At 41.8% G+C, this 19305-nt stretch overlaps 1 protein-coding gene across 1 annotated transcript in view; it reads left to right on the forward strand.

The window, feature by feature from the left end:
• MICU1 (mitochondrial calcium uptake 1) overlaps nt 1–19305 on the forward strand; it is a 641385-nt gene that overhangs the window by 192369 nt on the left and 429711 nt on the right. The window contains exon 5 of the mRNA XM_082267399.1: nt 7245–7288. Coding sequence (XP_082123525.1) covers nt 7245–7288 — 44 coding nt within the window. The remainder of the gene's footprint in view (nt 1–7244; nt 7289–19305) is intronic.

A 19305-nucleotide genomic window follows, 5' to 3' on the forward strand; every position in this document is an offset into this window, starting at 1 on the left:
TGCCGCCAGCTGCTCAGTTTGCTAATTTCTTTGGGAATGGTCCTGGTGGGGGTCCCTGCTAGGATCCCCCCTTGCTGGATAAATGTACCTGGGGGTCCCGGGAGTCAAGTGGGCACCGCCATTTTGCCGTGGATGGCTGTGTTTAGTATCGGCGGCCATGTTTGTGTAGCCCTGTGGCCATGTCTTGGTAATTTCCCATTGTTTTCAATGCGGCGGCCATTTTCTTGTAGCCTTTGGAACGGTAAATCAACGGTGTGCCTCTAGTGTCAGTGCCTGCTTTTTCTCTTCCTTTCTTATCGCCACATCACATGCAGCTTGGTGCTCTGTGTCGGTGTAGGTGGTGGGGAGTTCTCTCCCTTTTTTTGCTTTTGCAGTGTGTTTGTGCGCTGGGACCTGTGGTGCCACTGGTGTAGCAGTGGGGGAATTTTCACAAAAAGTTTACAAAAGTGTTGGCCCCGGTTTTGGCTTTGCTAAGGCAGCAGGGGATTGCGGTACTGGAGTACCTCAACGACCTTCTTCTGCGAGCAGGATCTCCGACTGCCTTAAAAGAAAATCTTGATATCACTGTGCTACAGTTGGGCTGGAAAATGAATTTTCAAAAATCAGCTCTGATTCCATCCAACAAACTGGAATACCTGGGTCTGACTCTGGATTTAGCCTCAGCCTGAGTGTTTCTCCCAGAGAAAAAAAACTCCAGAAGTTGCAGGATGTGATTCGGCTCCTGTTATCCAAATGGTGGTCATCTCTCAGGGCTTGCATGCAAATGCTGGGCTTGAATGTCTCCACCTTTTTGAGGCAGTTCCGTTTGCTCAGTTCCATACCAGACCTCTGCAAAAGGAGATTCTTGCCAAATGGGACAAGAATCCACGGGCCCTAGACAATTTTGATCTTGTTGAGCCGGGGTACGAGGGGGTCCTTGATATGGTGACTCCACTCCCCGGCGCTTCGACAGGGAAAATCCTTTCTCCCCCTGTACTGGACGGTGGTCACCACGGATGCCAGCCTGTCTTGGTTGCGAGGTGTCTTGGGCACGGTTCTGGCTCAGGGGGTTTGGACTCTGAAGAAGTCCAGTCTGCCAATCCATATCCTGTAGATTCGAGCGATCAGGCTCTGCCTGTCCCTGTGGACAGATAGTCTGCAGGGGAGCCCGGTAAGGATTTAATCAGACAATGCCACGGCTGTGGCATATGTCAATCATCAAGGGGGCACCAAAAGTGCTCTAGGGACCAGAGAAGTGGGCAGAATGTTTTGTTCCAGCCCTCTCTGCTGTACATATTCCAGGGGTGGAAAATTGGCATGCGGACTACCTCAGTTGGCAGACACTGGATCAGGGAGAATGGTCTCTCCACCCGGAGGTGTTGCATCAACTGTGTCTCCAGTGGGGAACTCCTGATGTGGACCTGTTGGCCTCTCATCTTAACCAGAAGGTTCAGAGGTTTGTGGCAAGGTCTTGGGATCCACCTGGCCGACACTTTAGTGGTCCCTTGGGGCCAGTATCATCTAATGTATGCCTTACCTCAACTAAAACTATGCAGAGGCTTCTGCGCAGAATCAAGGCAGAAAGGGACTTCAGTCATTCTGGTGGCTCCAGACTGGCCTCGCCGGTCTTGGTATGCAGATCTAGTAAGACTTGTCACTGATGTCCCTTGAAAACTCCTTCTCAGAGAAGATCTTTTTGCTCAAGGACCGATCTTCCATTCTGCTATACAGTTGCTGGCTTTAACGGCTTGGCTTTTGAAAGTCAGGTTCTGAAGGACAGAGGGTTGTGGGAATTGGTAATTCCTACGCTGTTGAAAGCTAGAAAATCTACTACTAGGAAGATTTATCATCAGGTCTGGAGGGCGTACATTACTTGTTGTGAATCTTGAGGGGTTTCCCCCGGTTCCTTTTTGGTGACTCGTCTTTTGGAGTTTATCCAAAGAGGTGTAGATCAGCGTTTGGCCCTGGGCACCATCAAGGGCCAGATTTCCGCTTTGGCTATTTTCGTCCAACCCCCATTGGCCACAAATTCTTTGGTTCACACTTTCGTTCAGGGGGGTACGCCACCTGGCTCCCCCAGTAAGCTCTCTGTTGCTTCCGTGGGACTTTAATCTGGTACTATCGGTTCTTCAGAAACTGCCTTTTGAAAACAGAAACTGCCTTTTGAAAATATTTGTGAATTCCTCTGCTTAGACACAGAAGGTGGCCTTCTTGGATATTACTTCTGCCCGTAGGGTGTCGGAGTTGGCTGCCTTGTGCTGTCGGTCACCTTATCTGGTGGTTCACAGGGTCAAAGTGATGCTACGTCTCTGCCAGTCCTTCCTTCCTAAGGTCGTTTTTGGTTTCCACTTGAATGAAGACATTGTGTTGCATTCCTTGTTTCCTGAGCCTAAGCATCCTAAAGAGATTAACTTACATTCCTTGGCTGTGGTTCGGGCAATCAGGGCGGCTGTGGTTCGGGCAATCGGGCGTACCTGGTTGCGACTGAGTCGTTTCGGAAATCGGATTCCTTGTTTGACCTTACGGATGGATCTGGTAAGGAGCAGATCGCATCTGCTGAACCAAGCAGACTGTGGTGTAGGCCTATTTCATTAAGGGTCAGGTTCCTCCTTTGCTGGTTAAGGCACACTCTACAAGGGCGCTTAGTGCCTCCTGGGCCTTCCATCATCAGGCGTCAGTGGTCCAGGTTTGCTAGGCGGCCACTTGGTTCGTTTGTGCACACCATCACAAAAGTTTACAAGGTGGATGTATTTACATCTACGGATGCTGCTTTTGGCCACAAGGTTTTGCAGGTTGCTGTTGGAGAGACTTAATCCTCTTGAGGGTGTAATTTTTTTGTTAGGTGAGCTCCAGTTTTTCCTGGTTGTGCTCCTGTGTTACCTGGTTGGCTTTGTTTATCCTTTTTGGGAAGTATGTTTATTGCTGTGTTTTTTCCCACCCCTTATCTTAACACTGCTTTTGGACGTCCCAAGGGTCAAAGAAGATATGCAGCCGTGTCCGTCAATAAACGGAAGATAAAACTGGATTTTTGTCTTACCGTAAAATCCTTTTCTCTGATGTTCATTGATGGACACAGCACCACTGTTGAGTTGGGTTATTTATTCTTCTGACACTGCTTGTTACAAAACTGAAGTCCTATAGCAGGAGGTGGAAGTATGCCCCCTAGGACTGCCCTATAGGCGTAGTCCATTCTTTTCTGCCTAGTGTCCTACTCCTGTAGGGGGCAGCATAACCCAAGGATCAAAGATATGGAGCTGTGTCCGACAATGAACATCCGAGAAAAGGATTTTACGGTAAGACAAAAATTCTTTTTTTTTTGTTTTCTTTTTATATCATACATTTTAATTGAATTTTGAATTTTTTAAAATCCAATAATGTAAGGCATTGCAGGCCGGGGAAAAAAAAGGGTATTTTTTCCAAAATAATTTTAAAAATACAGTGCGATAAAAAATTATTGCAACAACCTCAATTTTATTTTTTAAGCTAGGGTCTCTGCTAAAAAAAAAATGGATTTAATTTTTCTATTTTGTAAAGAAAAAAAAAATTTTTACTTTTACATAGACCAAATTATATACACATGTATTTGGGTTTTTTTTCACCAAAGAAATGTAGCAGGCTACATTTTGGCCCAAATGTATAAAGAAAGTTTAGATGAATTATTTGCAGTTTTAGAACCGAAACTTAAAAAAATAAACAATTTTTTCTGTTTATATATCAAAAAAATAGAAAACCTAGTTGTGATGAGCTATCACCAAAAGAAACAAAATTCTTTAATTATATTTGGGTAAAGATTTGCATGACTGCGTAATTGTCATTTAAAGTGTGAGTGCACTAAAAATGGCCAGTGTAGGAAGGGGGCAAAGCAGTCCTTTCTTTTACGTGGTTTCTTATTCTTTTTATGTCAGTTTGAAATGCTTATGTCTAATCTTTATTTTCCAATGATTTCTATTGTTTTGAAAACAAAGGTAAATAAAACTTTTAACTTTTAGGCTCGGTTCACACTGGGGCAGCACGACTCTACTACTTCGGTGGCGACTTGTGCATTCTCATGCACCACGACTTCGGAGCGACTTGCATGGACTTCACATAATGGAAGTCTATGCAAGTCGCTCCGAAGTCACCCCGAAGTAGTACAGGACCTTTTTCTAAGTCGGAGCGACTTGTGTCGCTCCTATTAGAACGGGTCTTGTAAGAATATTTAATAATATCTCGCGCTCGTACTTCATTATGTCAGAATATTTATACTGCTCTGAATACAACAGTGTCTATTTATGGTTAATAAGCAAAGATCTGTGTGGTAGGAGAATCTCCACTTATTTCCACAAATCAATATGTAGTGAATTCTTTTTAATTGATTAATTTCTTTTTAAAAGCATATACCAATCTTAGTGAGTACAGTCTACAGTATGGAATATATATAAAATATTTATTCTCAAGACATGTATTCACAATATATGATCAAACAGGAAGTGACACAAAGAAACAACTCCTCATAACATACTAACTTCAAACAATCAATACAATGTGATGTTTAGCTCAATAATGAAAGTTAAACTGAAACAAAGTGAAAGTGAAAGCAAAGTGAAAGCAAAACGAAAGCAAGATTACCATTTCTCCAGGTATAGCATAAACCATAGGTAAGTGTTCTATATAAACAGATCACAATTGTCTGGGAATCGCATAGCCGAAAGTCACTTCACTGCAGATGAAGCGAGAATAAGCCATGCAAAACCGATGACTAAAATCGCAATTAATGCGCTAAATCTGATATTAATAAAAATGTATAAAAACAAAAATCAGCTTTTTAGAGAAAAATCTACTATGGTTCATACGCCTGGGATTGTAATCTTATTACCCTTAAATATGCAATATAAAACATATAAGGAAGGAAATAAACAATATTGAATAAAATCAAATAACATAGCAAAGTTATATTTACCACACTTAAGATGGCTGCTAGCTTCAAATGGTCATTACCAGAGTCCTAAGATTGATGCCTTTCTTAAAATGGTGGTAAGTGAGGGAGGAGTTTCGTTTGGCGTCCCTCAAAGTTTCAGAAGAATGATGGAGCAAAATGGAGTATGTCTGGTTGAGTTTATAAATGGATGTAGTAGTGTGTATGTTGCAAGTGTAAGGTGTGTTGTCAGTATGTGTAATGTGTCCTCTCTCATATCTGGGTTCTTCTTATATATGGTATGAACAAAGGGCTATAAAAATTACCATAAGTTAAACCCAGAGGGATGAAACATTATCCCCATTGGTTGGGATATTCTATACCTTAACTGGTGAGGTCATAGTCACACCTCTTTAATAACTCAATGTTTTGTATAATAAAGTTAAATGATGATTTCTCTATGTTCAAGAGTAACTATAAAAAAAACATAAAACTTTGTCCATACTCCCAGTACATACATAAATGTCCATCTAATCTCCATCATTCACCCTGGCAAGTAATGCCATTTCAATAATTATATTTTTAATACAAGATAATATTTCTATATTGGAAATATCTAAATTACCCCAAGACTGCATTTGGTATTTCGTTTAAAGAGGGCCGTGTTGTACCGTTCATTAGATTCAGTAGTTAACAATAATTACCACTATTCTTATCTGATGACCTTATTGACCTCTTGCTAGTGAAAGTCCATTAATTATTTGAATTCTGCCATAGGCTGTCAGACATAGCGTCTGGTTTGTAATATTTACGATACCTTGAACACTTAAACACAAACTTCTCTGAAATGAGGTAATTAGTGACGAGATACACATGTTCTTACACTTAAAAAAAAATGTATTCTAAGTAAGACCACTACCTTAAGAATATAAACCCAAAATGTGATATAAGGTTATAGCAAAAAGGTCCCCTAGGGGTGGGACTTTGAATGGCAAAGACCAGAGCTTGAGTAGATTAATCAAATTTTATTAATACATTAGATAGTATAAATATTCTATCTAATGTATTAATAAAATTTGATTAATCTACTCAAGCTCTGGTCTTTGCCATTCAAAGTCCCACCCCTAGGGGACCTTTTTGCTATAACCTACACTAAGGGATGCTGGCAATTTCCAGGGTAACCACCTTATCCGAATCCTTCATTCCAAAATGTGATATAACATTCCTAAATATATATGTATATGCCTTACATAATATAATGACATAATTATGGCTAATATCTTCTCACACATAATAATGTATCTTTAAAAACTTATATAGTTCCTTTTTAAATGTCTGCTAGAGTATACTGGGGTATTGTCCATTGTTAAATAATTACAGACAGACTGGCACTACCATTATGTCTTATCTGAAGAGGTGTCTATGTAAATCTTATTTACGATCTTAAAAGAAATACAAATACCTCTGTTGAAATTCTATTCTCTCTTGTAAGAGACATTTTACAACAGAACATATGAACTTTCCTTCACCTTCAACAAAATGGACACTGCACTGTTCAGCATCATAAGATGGAATATACATGGCTTTTTAAATCCATTTTTATTCTATTAGTTAGTCACCCCCAATAATCCCGACAGTCCTGTAGCAGTCAATGGACCGCGAGGGAGCGCGACTTGTCAGGCTAGTGTGAATCGAGTCTTACCCATTCCAAAGTATGTTTCAGTAGTACAGGAACAAGTTATAAAGCCTTTCATTAATGAGATCTGTAGTATAAAGAAACCTGTGTAAATTCACGTAAATTCACGCCAAATTTTAGTAGAACTATGATGAATATAAATAAATGCACTTGTAATGAATAGGGGTCCTTTAACACGGCCGCTCCGTGTGTCCGCAAATCATCCTATCCGTTTGCGGATGATTTGCGGACATAATGTAAATGAATGGCACTGCGGGTGTCAGCGGAATACCATCCGCTGACATCCGATTTTCCTCCTTTCAGTTCTGTTCCGTTTTTACAAATGGAACAGAACCCCATTTTTTCTTCTGTGTAAAAAATGGAAAGGAAGGAAAATCGGATGTCAGTGGTGTCATCCGCTGACATCCGCAGTGCCATATACTTACATTATGTCCGCATATCATCCGCAAACAGATGGGATGATATGCGGGCACACGGAGCGGATGACCGAAATGTCATCCGCTCCGTGGAAAAAAAAAAAAAAGTCCCGCAGCGGACCTTTCACACGGAGCGGCCGTGTGAAAGGACCCTAGGAGTTTACCTGATTCTTAATATTACCACATTTTATTTATTTTTTTTTATTTGTTTTTTTTTCGTTTGTTTTTTCAACCCTTTGTTTTTTGTTTTTTTTTACAGATTTGGGCCTAGATCAGTTTATCATAAAGCGTTATGATGGAAAGGTGAGTACCTCCTTAGTAAAACAGACTAGTTAAATACAACATTTTGCCTTCAGGTTGTTTACCTTTTACTGGTTCTCCTGAACTTTTCTCCTGTAATAAAATAAACCTTCATTTATCTGACATAGATGATTTGTGCAAGCTTTTGCAACTAGTATATGTTTGAGATGCTGTATGTTTTGGTTTTGTTTTGTCAGCCTAACAAATTCAAATGAGGGTAATACATTTAAAAGGTACACAATACTGCAGCCCTGCATTCATTAATACATCATTAGATATTTCTTTATTAAATGTAAGCAATGTAAGGACTGATGGTCCAAATATATGGTCACGCAAAGGCTAAGCTTAAAGCATGGACTGTTTCTATTGGTGCCCCTAACAGTTTATTTTGTTCTACTGATTGGCACATATAAAATTATTTATTTATTCAGAAATAACATTACTAATTCTAAACATTAATACATTTGTTTTGGAGTCATCATTCTAGTATAACTTTTACCTGCAGCTATGGTCCCGAAAAATAAGAAGAATATTGGTGCATGGGAAATGTGGGCTAGAAATTATTTGATGCTGCTGTATCTGGATGTGAGATAGAAACTCTTCCACAATGCTATGTGGAGGTGTGTGGTAAGTATGTGTGAGGCAGGGACCATTCCATAATGTTGCAAGGAGTTTGATAAAGAAGTTCTTCCATGATTCTACATGGAGGTGTAATGTAGAATCTCTTCCTTGATGCTGCACGGGGATGTGAGGTAGGAACATTTCTGTGATGCTGCATAAAGATATAGGGGAGAAACATTTCCATGATGCTACCGGAACTCTTCAAAGATGATACATTGAGATGTGAGTGAGGACCCCTTAAATGTTGCTTCATGGTTATTTAACAAAGGAATTCTTTCATAATGCTACATGGAGGCACGTGGAAGATAAGGAGATGTGATGTAGGAACACTACCATGAAGGCTACATGGAGGTCAGATAGTAACTTTCTTATGATGCTGCAAGTAGGTGCGAGATAGAATCTCTTCCTTGATGCTACATGGAGACGTAATGTCAAAATACTTTTGTGGAGATGTGGTGAGAAACCCTTCCATGATAATATTTTTGTCACTTTCATCTTACTTCTCAGTTAACATACTCATCTGCCTGCCCCACGAATCTAGCACTGATCTCATGTAATCTGCCACTCTGCTTACCAGGACCTGCACTGCCCTCTTCTCTCCCTATATCATCTGGAGCCAACTGTTTATTCTGTGTTCTTGCAGCCACCTTTCTGATGACACAGCACCATGTCCTTACTGGGATATGTGTTGTAGATCTGAGGCGTAATCGGGAGCAGGGCACAAACTATTGTTGCCTAGGCAAAAATGTAGGCAGGTGATGGGACTGGATTGTAAAAAAAAAAAAGTAAATAACCCAAAAAATTGGTGGGGAGGGTGAGCAACAGGATAAGTTTAATCAGATGCTTGTTTCTGTTTAGTTTAGCTCTACTCCTTGTCACAACCGCTATTAACATTTGTATCCCTTTCATTGTGTATTAGAGTTCCTTAACATTTATTTTTCTTATATACTGTACACCTTTCAAGTTTAATTTTACAAAGTAACCTTTTATTTAGAACCATATTAACATCTTTTGTATGAATACTGTTGCCAGAAAATGATTGAACGCCATAGATCTTGTAAATTATTTGTCCCTGCGGTGTGTTACACGGAATAATAATAATCCACTAACCAGGATACAGTGTAGATAAAAGCTGATGACACACTGCTGAAAGCTCTTTATTAATTTTGGAAGACAAATTGTGTTCTCTATGAAACTGTTCCATCATCCAGGCTCTGCATTAAATAAGTTGTGCTAATTACATAAACAGTATTTTCAAAGGTTTTTCTTCCTCTTTCATCAGTATCTTTTTGGGTGATGCCATACCTCCTGTTACTAGTTAGCCTAGAAACATGTTTTTAGCCTACGTTCACACTGAGGCTGGTTTGCAATGGTGCGAGTTCAGCTGAACTTCACGATTTAAAAGAAAATGAATAAATAAAAAGTAAACCCCTATCTGCAGAACCTTATGTACTCAGTTGATCTAAAGGAAAGCAATAAAAAAAAACCTGTAAATCGTGGTCAAATTTGCTCAAGATAGGGGAAAATCCTTTGTGGTCTCCCCCAAGTCATTTGAATATTCCCTGCATCAACATTCTCTGGTGTTATTACCTGTACATATTGATATCCTGTTATATTCTGGGCATTAGGAATGCATCCAGCTCATTTTTTAAACAACCAACCAAGCTGGTCAGAACTATTTTCAAAGAGAGATTCCACATTTATTTTCCTCCAGATATTAAGAGTGCCCCTTTGTAATGACCTGACGTTAAAGTGACTTTGCACCAAGTCTGCTATTTGGACCAATTATGTATTTATATAAAGTAATCCCATCTCTCTCATTGCCTCTTCCCAAGGAACAATATGTTTAGTTCAGCTAATCTTTCCTCATGGCTACGGTCCTCTGTGCCTCATATGCGTTTGTTTGCTCTTTTCTGCATTTTTTCCAGTTTCACGATATTCTTTTTGTGAACTAGTACCCAAAATTGAACTGCATATTCCAATTGAGGTTACTAATGCTTTTTACAGAAGTAAACTTATGTCTCCATCTCTGGAGTCTGTACCTCTTTTAATACAGGAAAACATGAAACTGCATGCTGTTAAGTCTATGATCTATCAGAACACCTAGATCCTTCTTGACCATGACCTCACACAGTTGCACTCCAGTCCAGGGCAAGGACTCTCTGGCCCGTCTCTACCCTACTATCAAAAATGGCAAATACTTTTACATATAGTACCTATGTGGGGTAAATGGACACAGCTGGAGAAGAGCTGCAGAATTAGGTCTGACCATTGACATATACTATGCACATAAAAACCCAGAACCGCAAAAAAACACACTACAAATTTATACTGTACTATGCATTGCTTACAATGAGTTGAAGGTTATCTACTTGGTTGCCAATAAGTGCCACAGACGTTATTCATTCATCAATTAATAACTGCATTTACATTGGGTTTGGGCTGTTTGTCTCATTATTATCATTTAACTATTATTCACCGGTCATTGTCTTGAAAATGGTCTTCAGATCCTCTCGCTGTTCTTTTTTTCCAGTATTCAACACTTTTTAAAGGTTTTATTTGTATGGTTTCGTTTTAGGTCTCTTCAGTCATGGCCTTACATGGCATTTTCTGTGTTCCAGCTTGTTTGCAACATAATAATTTTGTACTATCTTGTATAAAACAAATCTACAATTCTGTAATATATTGACACAATGTCGTTTTGAAGTGAATAGTCATTTAAATGACAAGAACTTAAACAGTTTGCTACATAGTTCATAAAATGATGCCATTTTTTTCTGTGCCTGACGTGAAACAAAGTATTTTCTATAGTCTTCATTCTTTGTTGTTTTTATGGAATGTTTCAACATATTCTTTCCTAGGTATTAGTCACCTAAATGGCACTTTGCCTCAAGGTTGTCTACTAGGCTGTTGGTGAAAATGGATCTTGTTGCTTTAGGAAAGTTGAATTGATCTTCAGCTTTTTTTTTTCCCAAAGACTTTGAAGCAAACTTGAGCTGTTAAATCTCTAACTCACATCTGACTCTGCAGTACCATGCAGAGATTGTCCTTGAACTAGCACGTAGACTGCTACAGTCCTCATTAACATTTACATGCTTCTCCTCCCCTGAGCTAGCAGGAGAACCTCAGGTTTCTTATTAGAGATGTAAGCTGCATCTCTTTTTATCAGAGTGCATTACAGGCTAATTACTGATATTGCCTGCTCAAACCCTTTCTTCCTTTGTGTATTATGTCAAACCTGTTGTTCAAAATACACTGAAAATCAAACTAAAGAATATAAATCTAGAAACTTAGATAAATGTTAAAATATGTTTTAAAAGTTATATTTCCTCTTGGGATTTAAATGCTGATTTTCTAATAAATGCATTAAACATACCCCTTAAGAAATGGCAACTAATATTTATCTATTCTACATTGATAATGGCACATGGAAGATAAGAAACATTCAAAACCTTTATTAGAAATATTTTTTTGGACTCTATTGAAAATCCCACTATCAATATATTTCCTGCAAAGGAGAATATATTATTTACACCTACAGCTTGTTTTATATTGCTGAAAAGCACTGGAAGGCATCAGCTGAACTTTGCTCTTCCGTATATGTATGCCATGGCCCTCCCTATTAAGTTGAACAAATGTACATTTTCTGGCTACTTTACAGATTTAATACATGACAAGCAAGACTCCCAATGTAAAGAGCATTGTTTGAACATGTGTCAGATCCACTTAGTTTCCCAAGGCCAGTGAAAAAATGACCTACGCTTATTTGATTGACCATCTTTAAAGACCATTTTGTAAATTTTGTATGCAGAATTCTGTCTGTGTCCACTCTTCCTAACATTGGTAAGTTTTCACATTAAACCTGATCTCTTGGCTTCTAAACATTCATTTTTTATCATGCCCCTCAGTTACCACAATTGATATAATTCCATTTTGCATGTACAAAATGCCTTTGCAAATCTAGACATTACCCAGTAAATTTAAGTGGTGTTATCTCTGTGCCTCACATAGCCTGAGCAGAGGTGTGGGTGGGGCCAAGCACTTCCTTCCTGCCCACAAAAAAACTACATGAGAGTGGATACAAGATCAGTCACCCTGAACAAGGTGAGGAAAATTGGGGGGGATGTGTGACTTTTCAGGTCATGCACCTGAAAAATCCCATATCCCCCCCCCCCCCTTTGCCTCTAGTTCCTTATAAAGGGATGGTGGTGCCTCTAATTTTGTGGAAACTGGTCTTGTCCATGTAATTTCCATAGCCCTGAACAAGAAGAGAACATCAGTAACTAGTCTTTACAGTGGTAAAGCATAGGGGCTATTTAATGCTAGCTTATTGGGGAAATGTGGAGGAATAGACAAAATACACTAGTGGGTCTATGAATGAAAAATGTGCTTTGCCAATACAGAATCGATGGTGTTGCAGAAAAAGAACTCCTTTGACACATTGAGCTGAAACCCTTTTATTTTTTTCTATTAACGAACGTTAATTATTTATTTTGCCTTAAGTTAAGTTTTAAAGTTCAGCAATTATTTAGAGAAGTTTCTTTAATCGGTTCACCATACTTGTTCATTTCTTTTTCCCCCTCATTTGATGAAAAACTCTGAAGAGGACTTAATAAAGTCCATTGCTTTTGAATTTCTATAGATTTCCATTCTGTTGTGCATACTGTAAAAAAGTAAGGTTAAAAAAAAAAATCTAGTCTTTATGGCCACCACCTTCTTGATTCAAGCTACAAATAAATTGCAAGTGCCTCAATAAGTTCAGACCAGATGTTCATTCATCACTGTTTCCTACAGCTTACCTCTACCTAGTGGGTATTGTACTATTATGCTATATCCCACAGTACATTTCCTTTATGGTTGTATTAAAAGCTTTTACTTTTCTACAGGAAACACTGAATTAGTTACCTGTTTATTTTTCATGTCATAAATGCTTTGCTGAGCTCATCCTAAGCATGCAAACTTTTAGGTAAGATGAGTAACAAATAAGGGCTTTATCATATGGAAAGTTTAATATTTGCAGTTACCGCTTTTCCAAAATGTATTATTATTCAATTTTATGTTCTACCCAAAAAGGATTTATTCTCTTGTTCTTAACACTACTCTCTAACATATCGGACATTGAATTTGAAATAATTGCCTTGTTACAAATCTTAGTTAGAATTGCTATCAACCAAAACTGGAATACATTGTGGATTGTTGTGGATGAAGTAAATGCCTGTCAAGCAGTCATATCCGTAAAGTGTTTAAGCTTTTTACTATTACAAGCTTTAAGTGTAGTTTCCTCTGTTAAATGTTATGAAAAAAGGTAAATATAATACTGAGTCTTAAAGAAGTGCTCTAATTAACTTTCATACTTCCCTAAACTTGCATGTAGAAGCCTTTCTTTGTCCCGTAGGAACGACATTTCTGTGAATTTTGTTATATTTCTATGGAAGGCCTCCAGTTTTCTGGTGAATTATGTGCTAATGTACTATATACATATATATATATATATATATAGATATATATAGATATATATATATATATATATATATACATATATATATATTTCTCTTACGTCCTCCGACAGTCGCTGCCCACTCATACAGTCTTCACCAATGGGGTATTGACTTCCTCTCCTTAGGAGTAGCTAGGCAAAAGACTTGTTAAAACAAAAGCATTTACGTAGACACACCCATGGGGGCTGTCCCACTGGTCCAATACCCCCCCCCCGCAATAGCCATCCCAACTCAGTTTGTCTTCTGCCTAGTTCAGGAGTAGATAGGCTTCCCTGTGCTGGGGATACACTCTCAGCCTTCTTCTATTTTATGATTTTATTTTCTGAAAATGTCATTTTTTCTTTGCTTTACTAGCTGTTTATTTTGTCAGCGTTAGTCGGATCTTCAGATGAAGACGGCGTTTGCGGAGCTGGGAATTCGGACTGGCCGCCCTGGTTCTCCAGGACAGAGGGTCAGATGGAATCCCAGCCCGCCATCGAGCGTTTAGCAGGCTATGTGTTTGCCCTGGCCTTGCAAATGACCCATCCCTGTCCTCAGGGATGCAGCCTATGAGGTGGCTACCTCACCGGACACATCCACGGTTCGTCCGTGCATTACTGGTGTCCTGCGTTTTTGGCTGGCGGCACTCCCCTGCCATCTGAGGGTGGGCGGTTTTCCGTTTGATATGAGGCACCCCACGCCATCGGGTACAGGTAATTACACTCTGTGTGGGGCCTCTGTCTGGGGTCTGCAATCCTGTGTGTCTGTGGTGTCCTCTGTGCGTTTTGGGCTCCCTGATCCCGGTCCCTGCGAGGGTATTTTCTCTCACAGCCAGCGCTGTGTGGGGTTTTGGGGGATCCCTCTTCTGTGTCACTTTGGGTGCTTGGAGGTACAGACACGTGTGGCGACTGCTGCGGGGTTAAATACCGCCGGTCCGCCATTTTAGGTGTGAGCAGCATGTCTGGCTTTACTGTGGACGCTTATACAGCATTGTATGTAGTGTATTTTGGCGCCTTGCGGCGCCATCTTGTGTGTGGCAAACGATAGTTCCGAGCACATGTCGGCGGCCATTTTGCCGAAGCCTCCCATTACTTTACATAGGCATCCATGTTTCCTTAGCCTGCAGCCTCAGTTCAGTCTCTGGCAGTGACATCACTTCCTTCCTTCACTCAGGAGCGACCGACTGCGGTGGTAACACACTTGTGGGGCTCTGTTTTGCTGTCCTTCTTTCCCTCCCTTGTGCAATCTTCCTGGCTTCAGTTTGTTTTCCCGGTGGGGGTCTGTGTTCCACAGTCTTTGTAGCGGTGTGCTGCGGGGTCCGCGGCGCGCTTAAAGGGCCAGTACCTTAAAAAAAAAAAAACTTTTTTTCGGTAATGGAATCCCAGGACCGCAAATTCCCTCCAGCCTTGGTAGGGGATTCAAGCTCCTCTGAATCCTCTACCTTGACTAATTTGGCTGCTCTAGTGGCAACTTTGGTGTCCAAAATGGATGTGCTGATGACTGAACGTGCTGCTAGAAAAAGGCCTAGGATTTCTTTTTCTTCTGATTCTGAATGTGACATGGTTGCTGTAGGGTAGCGTGCCCTTTTCAGGGTCTCGCTCTTCTCAGGACCTGCAAGAGCCTGAGGGGGAGGCAGAGGTTACAGGGGTGGACGAATTCCCCCCCCCCCCCCCGGGACGCCCGAGGAATGCGCAGCTATGGATGCGCTGATTTCTGCCATCAAAGAAACACTACATTTAGAGGATGAGCCCAATCCTCCGTGCATTGTCATGTTTTGGTACACACAGGACCCGCAAGACGGGGTTTGCCCCACTGAGTTTCATTACACTGTGAATGAGCAATGGCGCAAACACACCTTCACGTGCCTAAAAGGTTTCAACTTCTCTACCCTTTTGCATCTACTACGGTTGCACGCTGGTGTGTGGCTCCTCAAGTGGATCACACTGTAGCCAGATTGAACAAGGCTACTCTGGTTCCCACCGAAGATTCTCCGGTATGTAGGGATCCTACGGATAGGAGACTGGAGTCTCTTGCCCGCCACACCTACGTGGTGGCGGGTTCCATGCTAAAGCCTATTTTCGCCTCTGTCATGGTGGCTCAAGCTGTGGCGGATTGGACCAAGGTGCTCAGACACACTCTCGTGGCTGATTCTGCCCCCCCCACTACCGTGGAGATGGTGGACCAGATTTATCAGGGGGTCATGTATTTGTGCGATGCGGCCTTAAATGAGGCCTCATTGGCTGCGCGCCTGTCCAGTGTCGCGGTGCTTAGCTGTCGACTGATATGGTTGAAGAGCTGGTCGGCTGACCAGAAATCCAGAAAGGCGGTGGCTGATATTCCCTATGCGGGGTCTCGTCTTTTTGGTGAATCCCTGGATGAATTGGTTAAGGGAGTCACTGGGGGCAAGAGCACTCTGCTGCCCCAGAATCCTAAGGGCAAGTTTTTCCGCGGCAAGCAGGGTCCCGCCTTTAAACCTAATCAGGGGTCCTTTCGTGCATTCAAGGCACAGTACAAGGGGAAACCCTTCAAGGGCCAGGGTGGCCAAAGAAAACCCTGGGCCGGCAAACCTAAATCCGGCCATGCGTGTGTGGCGGCTCAGTCCACCTCTGCCTGAAGGGGTAAGGGGACGTTTGCGCGGTTTCCTCCAACCTTGGCTGCTCCGAGTTCCGGACAGGTGGGTTCAGGAAATCATTCGATCAGGGTACAAGATCGAATTTCTTTCACGGCCGGCAGACAGATTCTTTCCCTCAAATCTTCATTTGACCCCAGGGCGGTTACAGGACCTGCATCAAGCGGTACAGGATCTCCTCGCTCAGGGGGTAATCGTCCCGGTGCCTCATCGGGACAGGTTTCGGGGGTTTTACTCGAATCTGTTCACTGTGCCCAGAAAGGAGGGCAAAGTGCGTCCGATTCTGGACTTGAAAGATCTGAACCGCTTCGTGCGCGTTCAAAAGTTCCACATGGAATCGCTCCGCTCGGTGGTGGCCTCCCTGAGTCCAGGGGAATTCCTGGCCTCTATCGACCTGAAGGATGCGTATTTACACATCCCCATTTTCGAGGGTCATCAGAGGTACCTCCGGTTTGCTATCACGGAGGATCATTATCAGTTCGTGGCGTTACCCTTTTGTCTCGCTTCAGCACCAAGGGTCTTTACCAAAGTGTTGGCGCCTGTTCTGGCCTGTTGCGGGCACAGGGCATTGCGATCTTGGGATATCTGGACGATCTCCTGTTAAGATCGAGTGCCAGTCAGTGCCTGATGCGCGATCTGTCCACTACGGTCCAGACGCTTCAGGAGTTCGGTTCGACCATCAACGTTCAGAAGTCGACCTTGTCTCCTTCGGTTCGTCTCCCGTATTTGGGAATGGTTCTAGACTCTGCTCAAGCAAAGGTGTTCTTACCGGAGGACAAGCTCCGGACTCTGCAGTCCGAGGTCAGGTCCCTCGGGGACAACGAACCCTTGTCACTCAGGACCTGTATGCGGTCCCTGGGGTTGATAGTATCGGCCTTCGAGGCGATACCATTTGCACAGTTTCACACGCGGTCTCTCCAAGCGGAGATCCTGGCCAGGTGGGACAGACTACCTCAGTCCTTAGACCTGAGAGTGTCTCTTGAGTCGCCAAACCAGAATGATCTCTTGTGGCTTCAGTCCCCGGCTGTTTCGGAAGGGAAATCCTTCCGTCCGTTACTATGGACGGTGATTACCACAGATGCCAGCCTGTCGGGCTGGGGTGGCATCCTGGGCAACCTATCTGCCCAGGGCACCTGGTCGGAGGAGGAATCCTCCCTTCCGATTAAACATATTGGAATTGAGAGCGATCATGCTGTGCCTGCTCCACTCGTCGGATCGGCTTCAAGGCCGTCCTGTACGGGTGCAGACGGACAATGCCACTGCGGTGGCGTACATCAACCACCAAGGGGGCACCAGGAGTGCCCGGGCGGCCCAGGAAGTGACCAGTATTCTGTCTTGGGTCGAGACCCATGTCCCGGCGATATCGGCAGTTCACATACCGGGTGTGGAGAATTGGCAGGCCGATTATCTGAGCCACCAGACCCTGGACCAGGGGGAATGGTCCCTGCACCCGGAGGAGTCGATGACGTAAGACGCTGATACATGATGGGATATGGCGGCCATCTTGTTGGCTTGAAACGCTGAACTGACATTTGGATACGCTGGAGGTTTAGAACAATTATGTAAGTGATTTTTATTCTTATTAAATCTGTTTGATGTCTATACCATGAGAAATGTTTAATTTATTCCCACATGAAATGCCATGATTGCGGAGAGGATCACTGAGGAGTAGCATTTGAAGGATTCCACTATCACCTGTGCCTGTTGTATAATACACCGCTTCCATAGACCTTTGTAGTGAGGGTCTGTGGCATATGGTAAAAGGCTGTGTGATTGGGTGGTCCTCACAATACAGATTGAAGTTGTGCTCTCTTTGGATGTGGACTCTCTGTTATTTGGTTAGCGCGGCACCTTGCTTTTATTATCAACTTTTTCCATTACTCTCTGGTTCAGTTCTGATGCTCACGGGCCTATTGTAGGCGCTTTTAACTGTGGTCGCAAGGGAGAGGAGATCGTGACGTCACTAGTAGCCCCTGTCAGCAGAGCGTTCCGCTCTGTCTGGAGACCAGCTGGATTGCTGTACTGCTCGTTTTTGCATTACCTTGAAGTAAGAGGCTGTCCATTTGTTTTATCAATAAATTGTGGTGTTTGAAACATATTGCACTATGGTCTGCCCCCTTTCTATTACATGGGGATCGTTGTGAACACCTTAACAAAAAGGAGAGATGCCCTCTGTGATTGCTGTCCTGGTCAGGATTTTCACATTGCTGGGAGTGTACTTTTAAGGCTGTCTTTTCACAGCCTACAGGTGAGAGGCTAGCACCTCTGGTGAAGGATTGCACTGAACAAGCACTTGTGTCCTGTTTACTGATCAGCACTGAGCACTTTCATTGGGATTTCTTATTGGACTGTTTTCTCCTCTTTTTTACAAGACTACTGTGTGCCATTCATAGACTCTTCATTTATCCATTGATGTTTTTATTGTCTTATTGTTTTAGCGCTGCACTTTTCATTATCAGTTTTACATTGGGTTTTACATATTTTTTACCTTGGTGTCAGCTGCTTTTATCTATTTCCATCCATTTATTTATTCATGCTTGCGCTGATATTCTTGTTTTTTCTATGTTAACAACATATCCATGTTGTTCACTTTACCTGTCAATGTCATAATCTTATGGCTGATCGATGTAGAAAAACTGTTTTTATGTGGTGCCTCTTAGGTTGTGATTAAAACACAGTCCATCACAACTACGACTGTAACTTTCTGGTAGAGACAAAGCAAAATAGATAACGGTGCCATTTGACACACCTGCTGTTGATTACTATTTTATGCATTGAATCTAGTTAACCATTTTACTTTTAATCCAGTATTTGTCATTTACCCAGTGGCAAAGAGTGGGATGATATCCCTTTTAGACAGACTAGAATTATTTCAATTTGCAGTATACCCCCCAGCATATCATTTTGTTTTTCTCCTGGCAACCACCACAAAGACCATCTGGGTGCATAATCAATTGTATAAGTGTTAATTGTTTTCCCAATAAACTCTTCATCTGCTATTAGTAGGTTTTCATATTGGCCAGCAATGTTAAATATCATTCAGCTATCTGTCTTTGTGTAGCTGCAGGGAAGTTGAAATGGTATTGATTCCGTTGGTGGCCCATTACCCATGTTAAATCTGCTTTAACACTTTGCTTTTGCATTTTCTACTGTGTTTTTTTCTGTCCACTCATGGATAAGGAATATATATGTAACACAGGAGCCATATTCATTTTTCCTGACACTCCTTACTAAGAATTTTAAAAACCACCTTTCTGAGTCTAGGCTTTGTCATAATTTAAATAGGGTTATTT

Source organism: Pelophylax lessonae, assembly GCF_965119305.1.
Source record: "Pelophylax lessonae genome assembly, chromosome: 9".
NCBI classification, from domain to species: domain Eukaryota; kingdom Metazoa; phylum Chordata; class Amphibia; order Anura; family Ranidae; genus Pelophylax; species Pelophylax lessonae.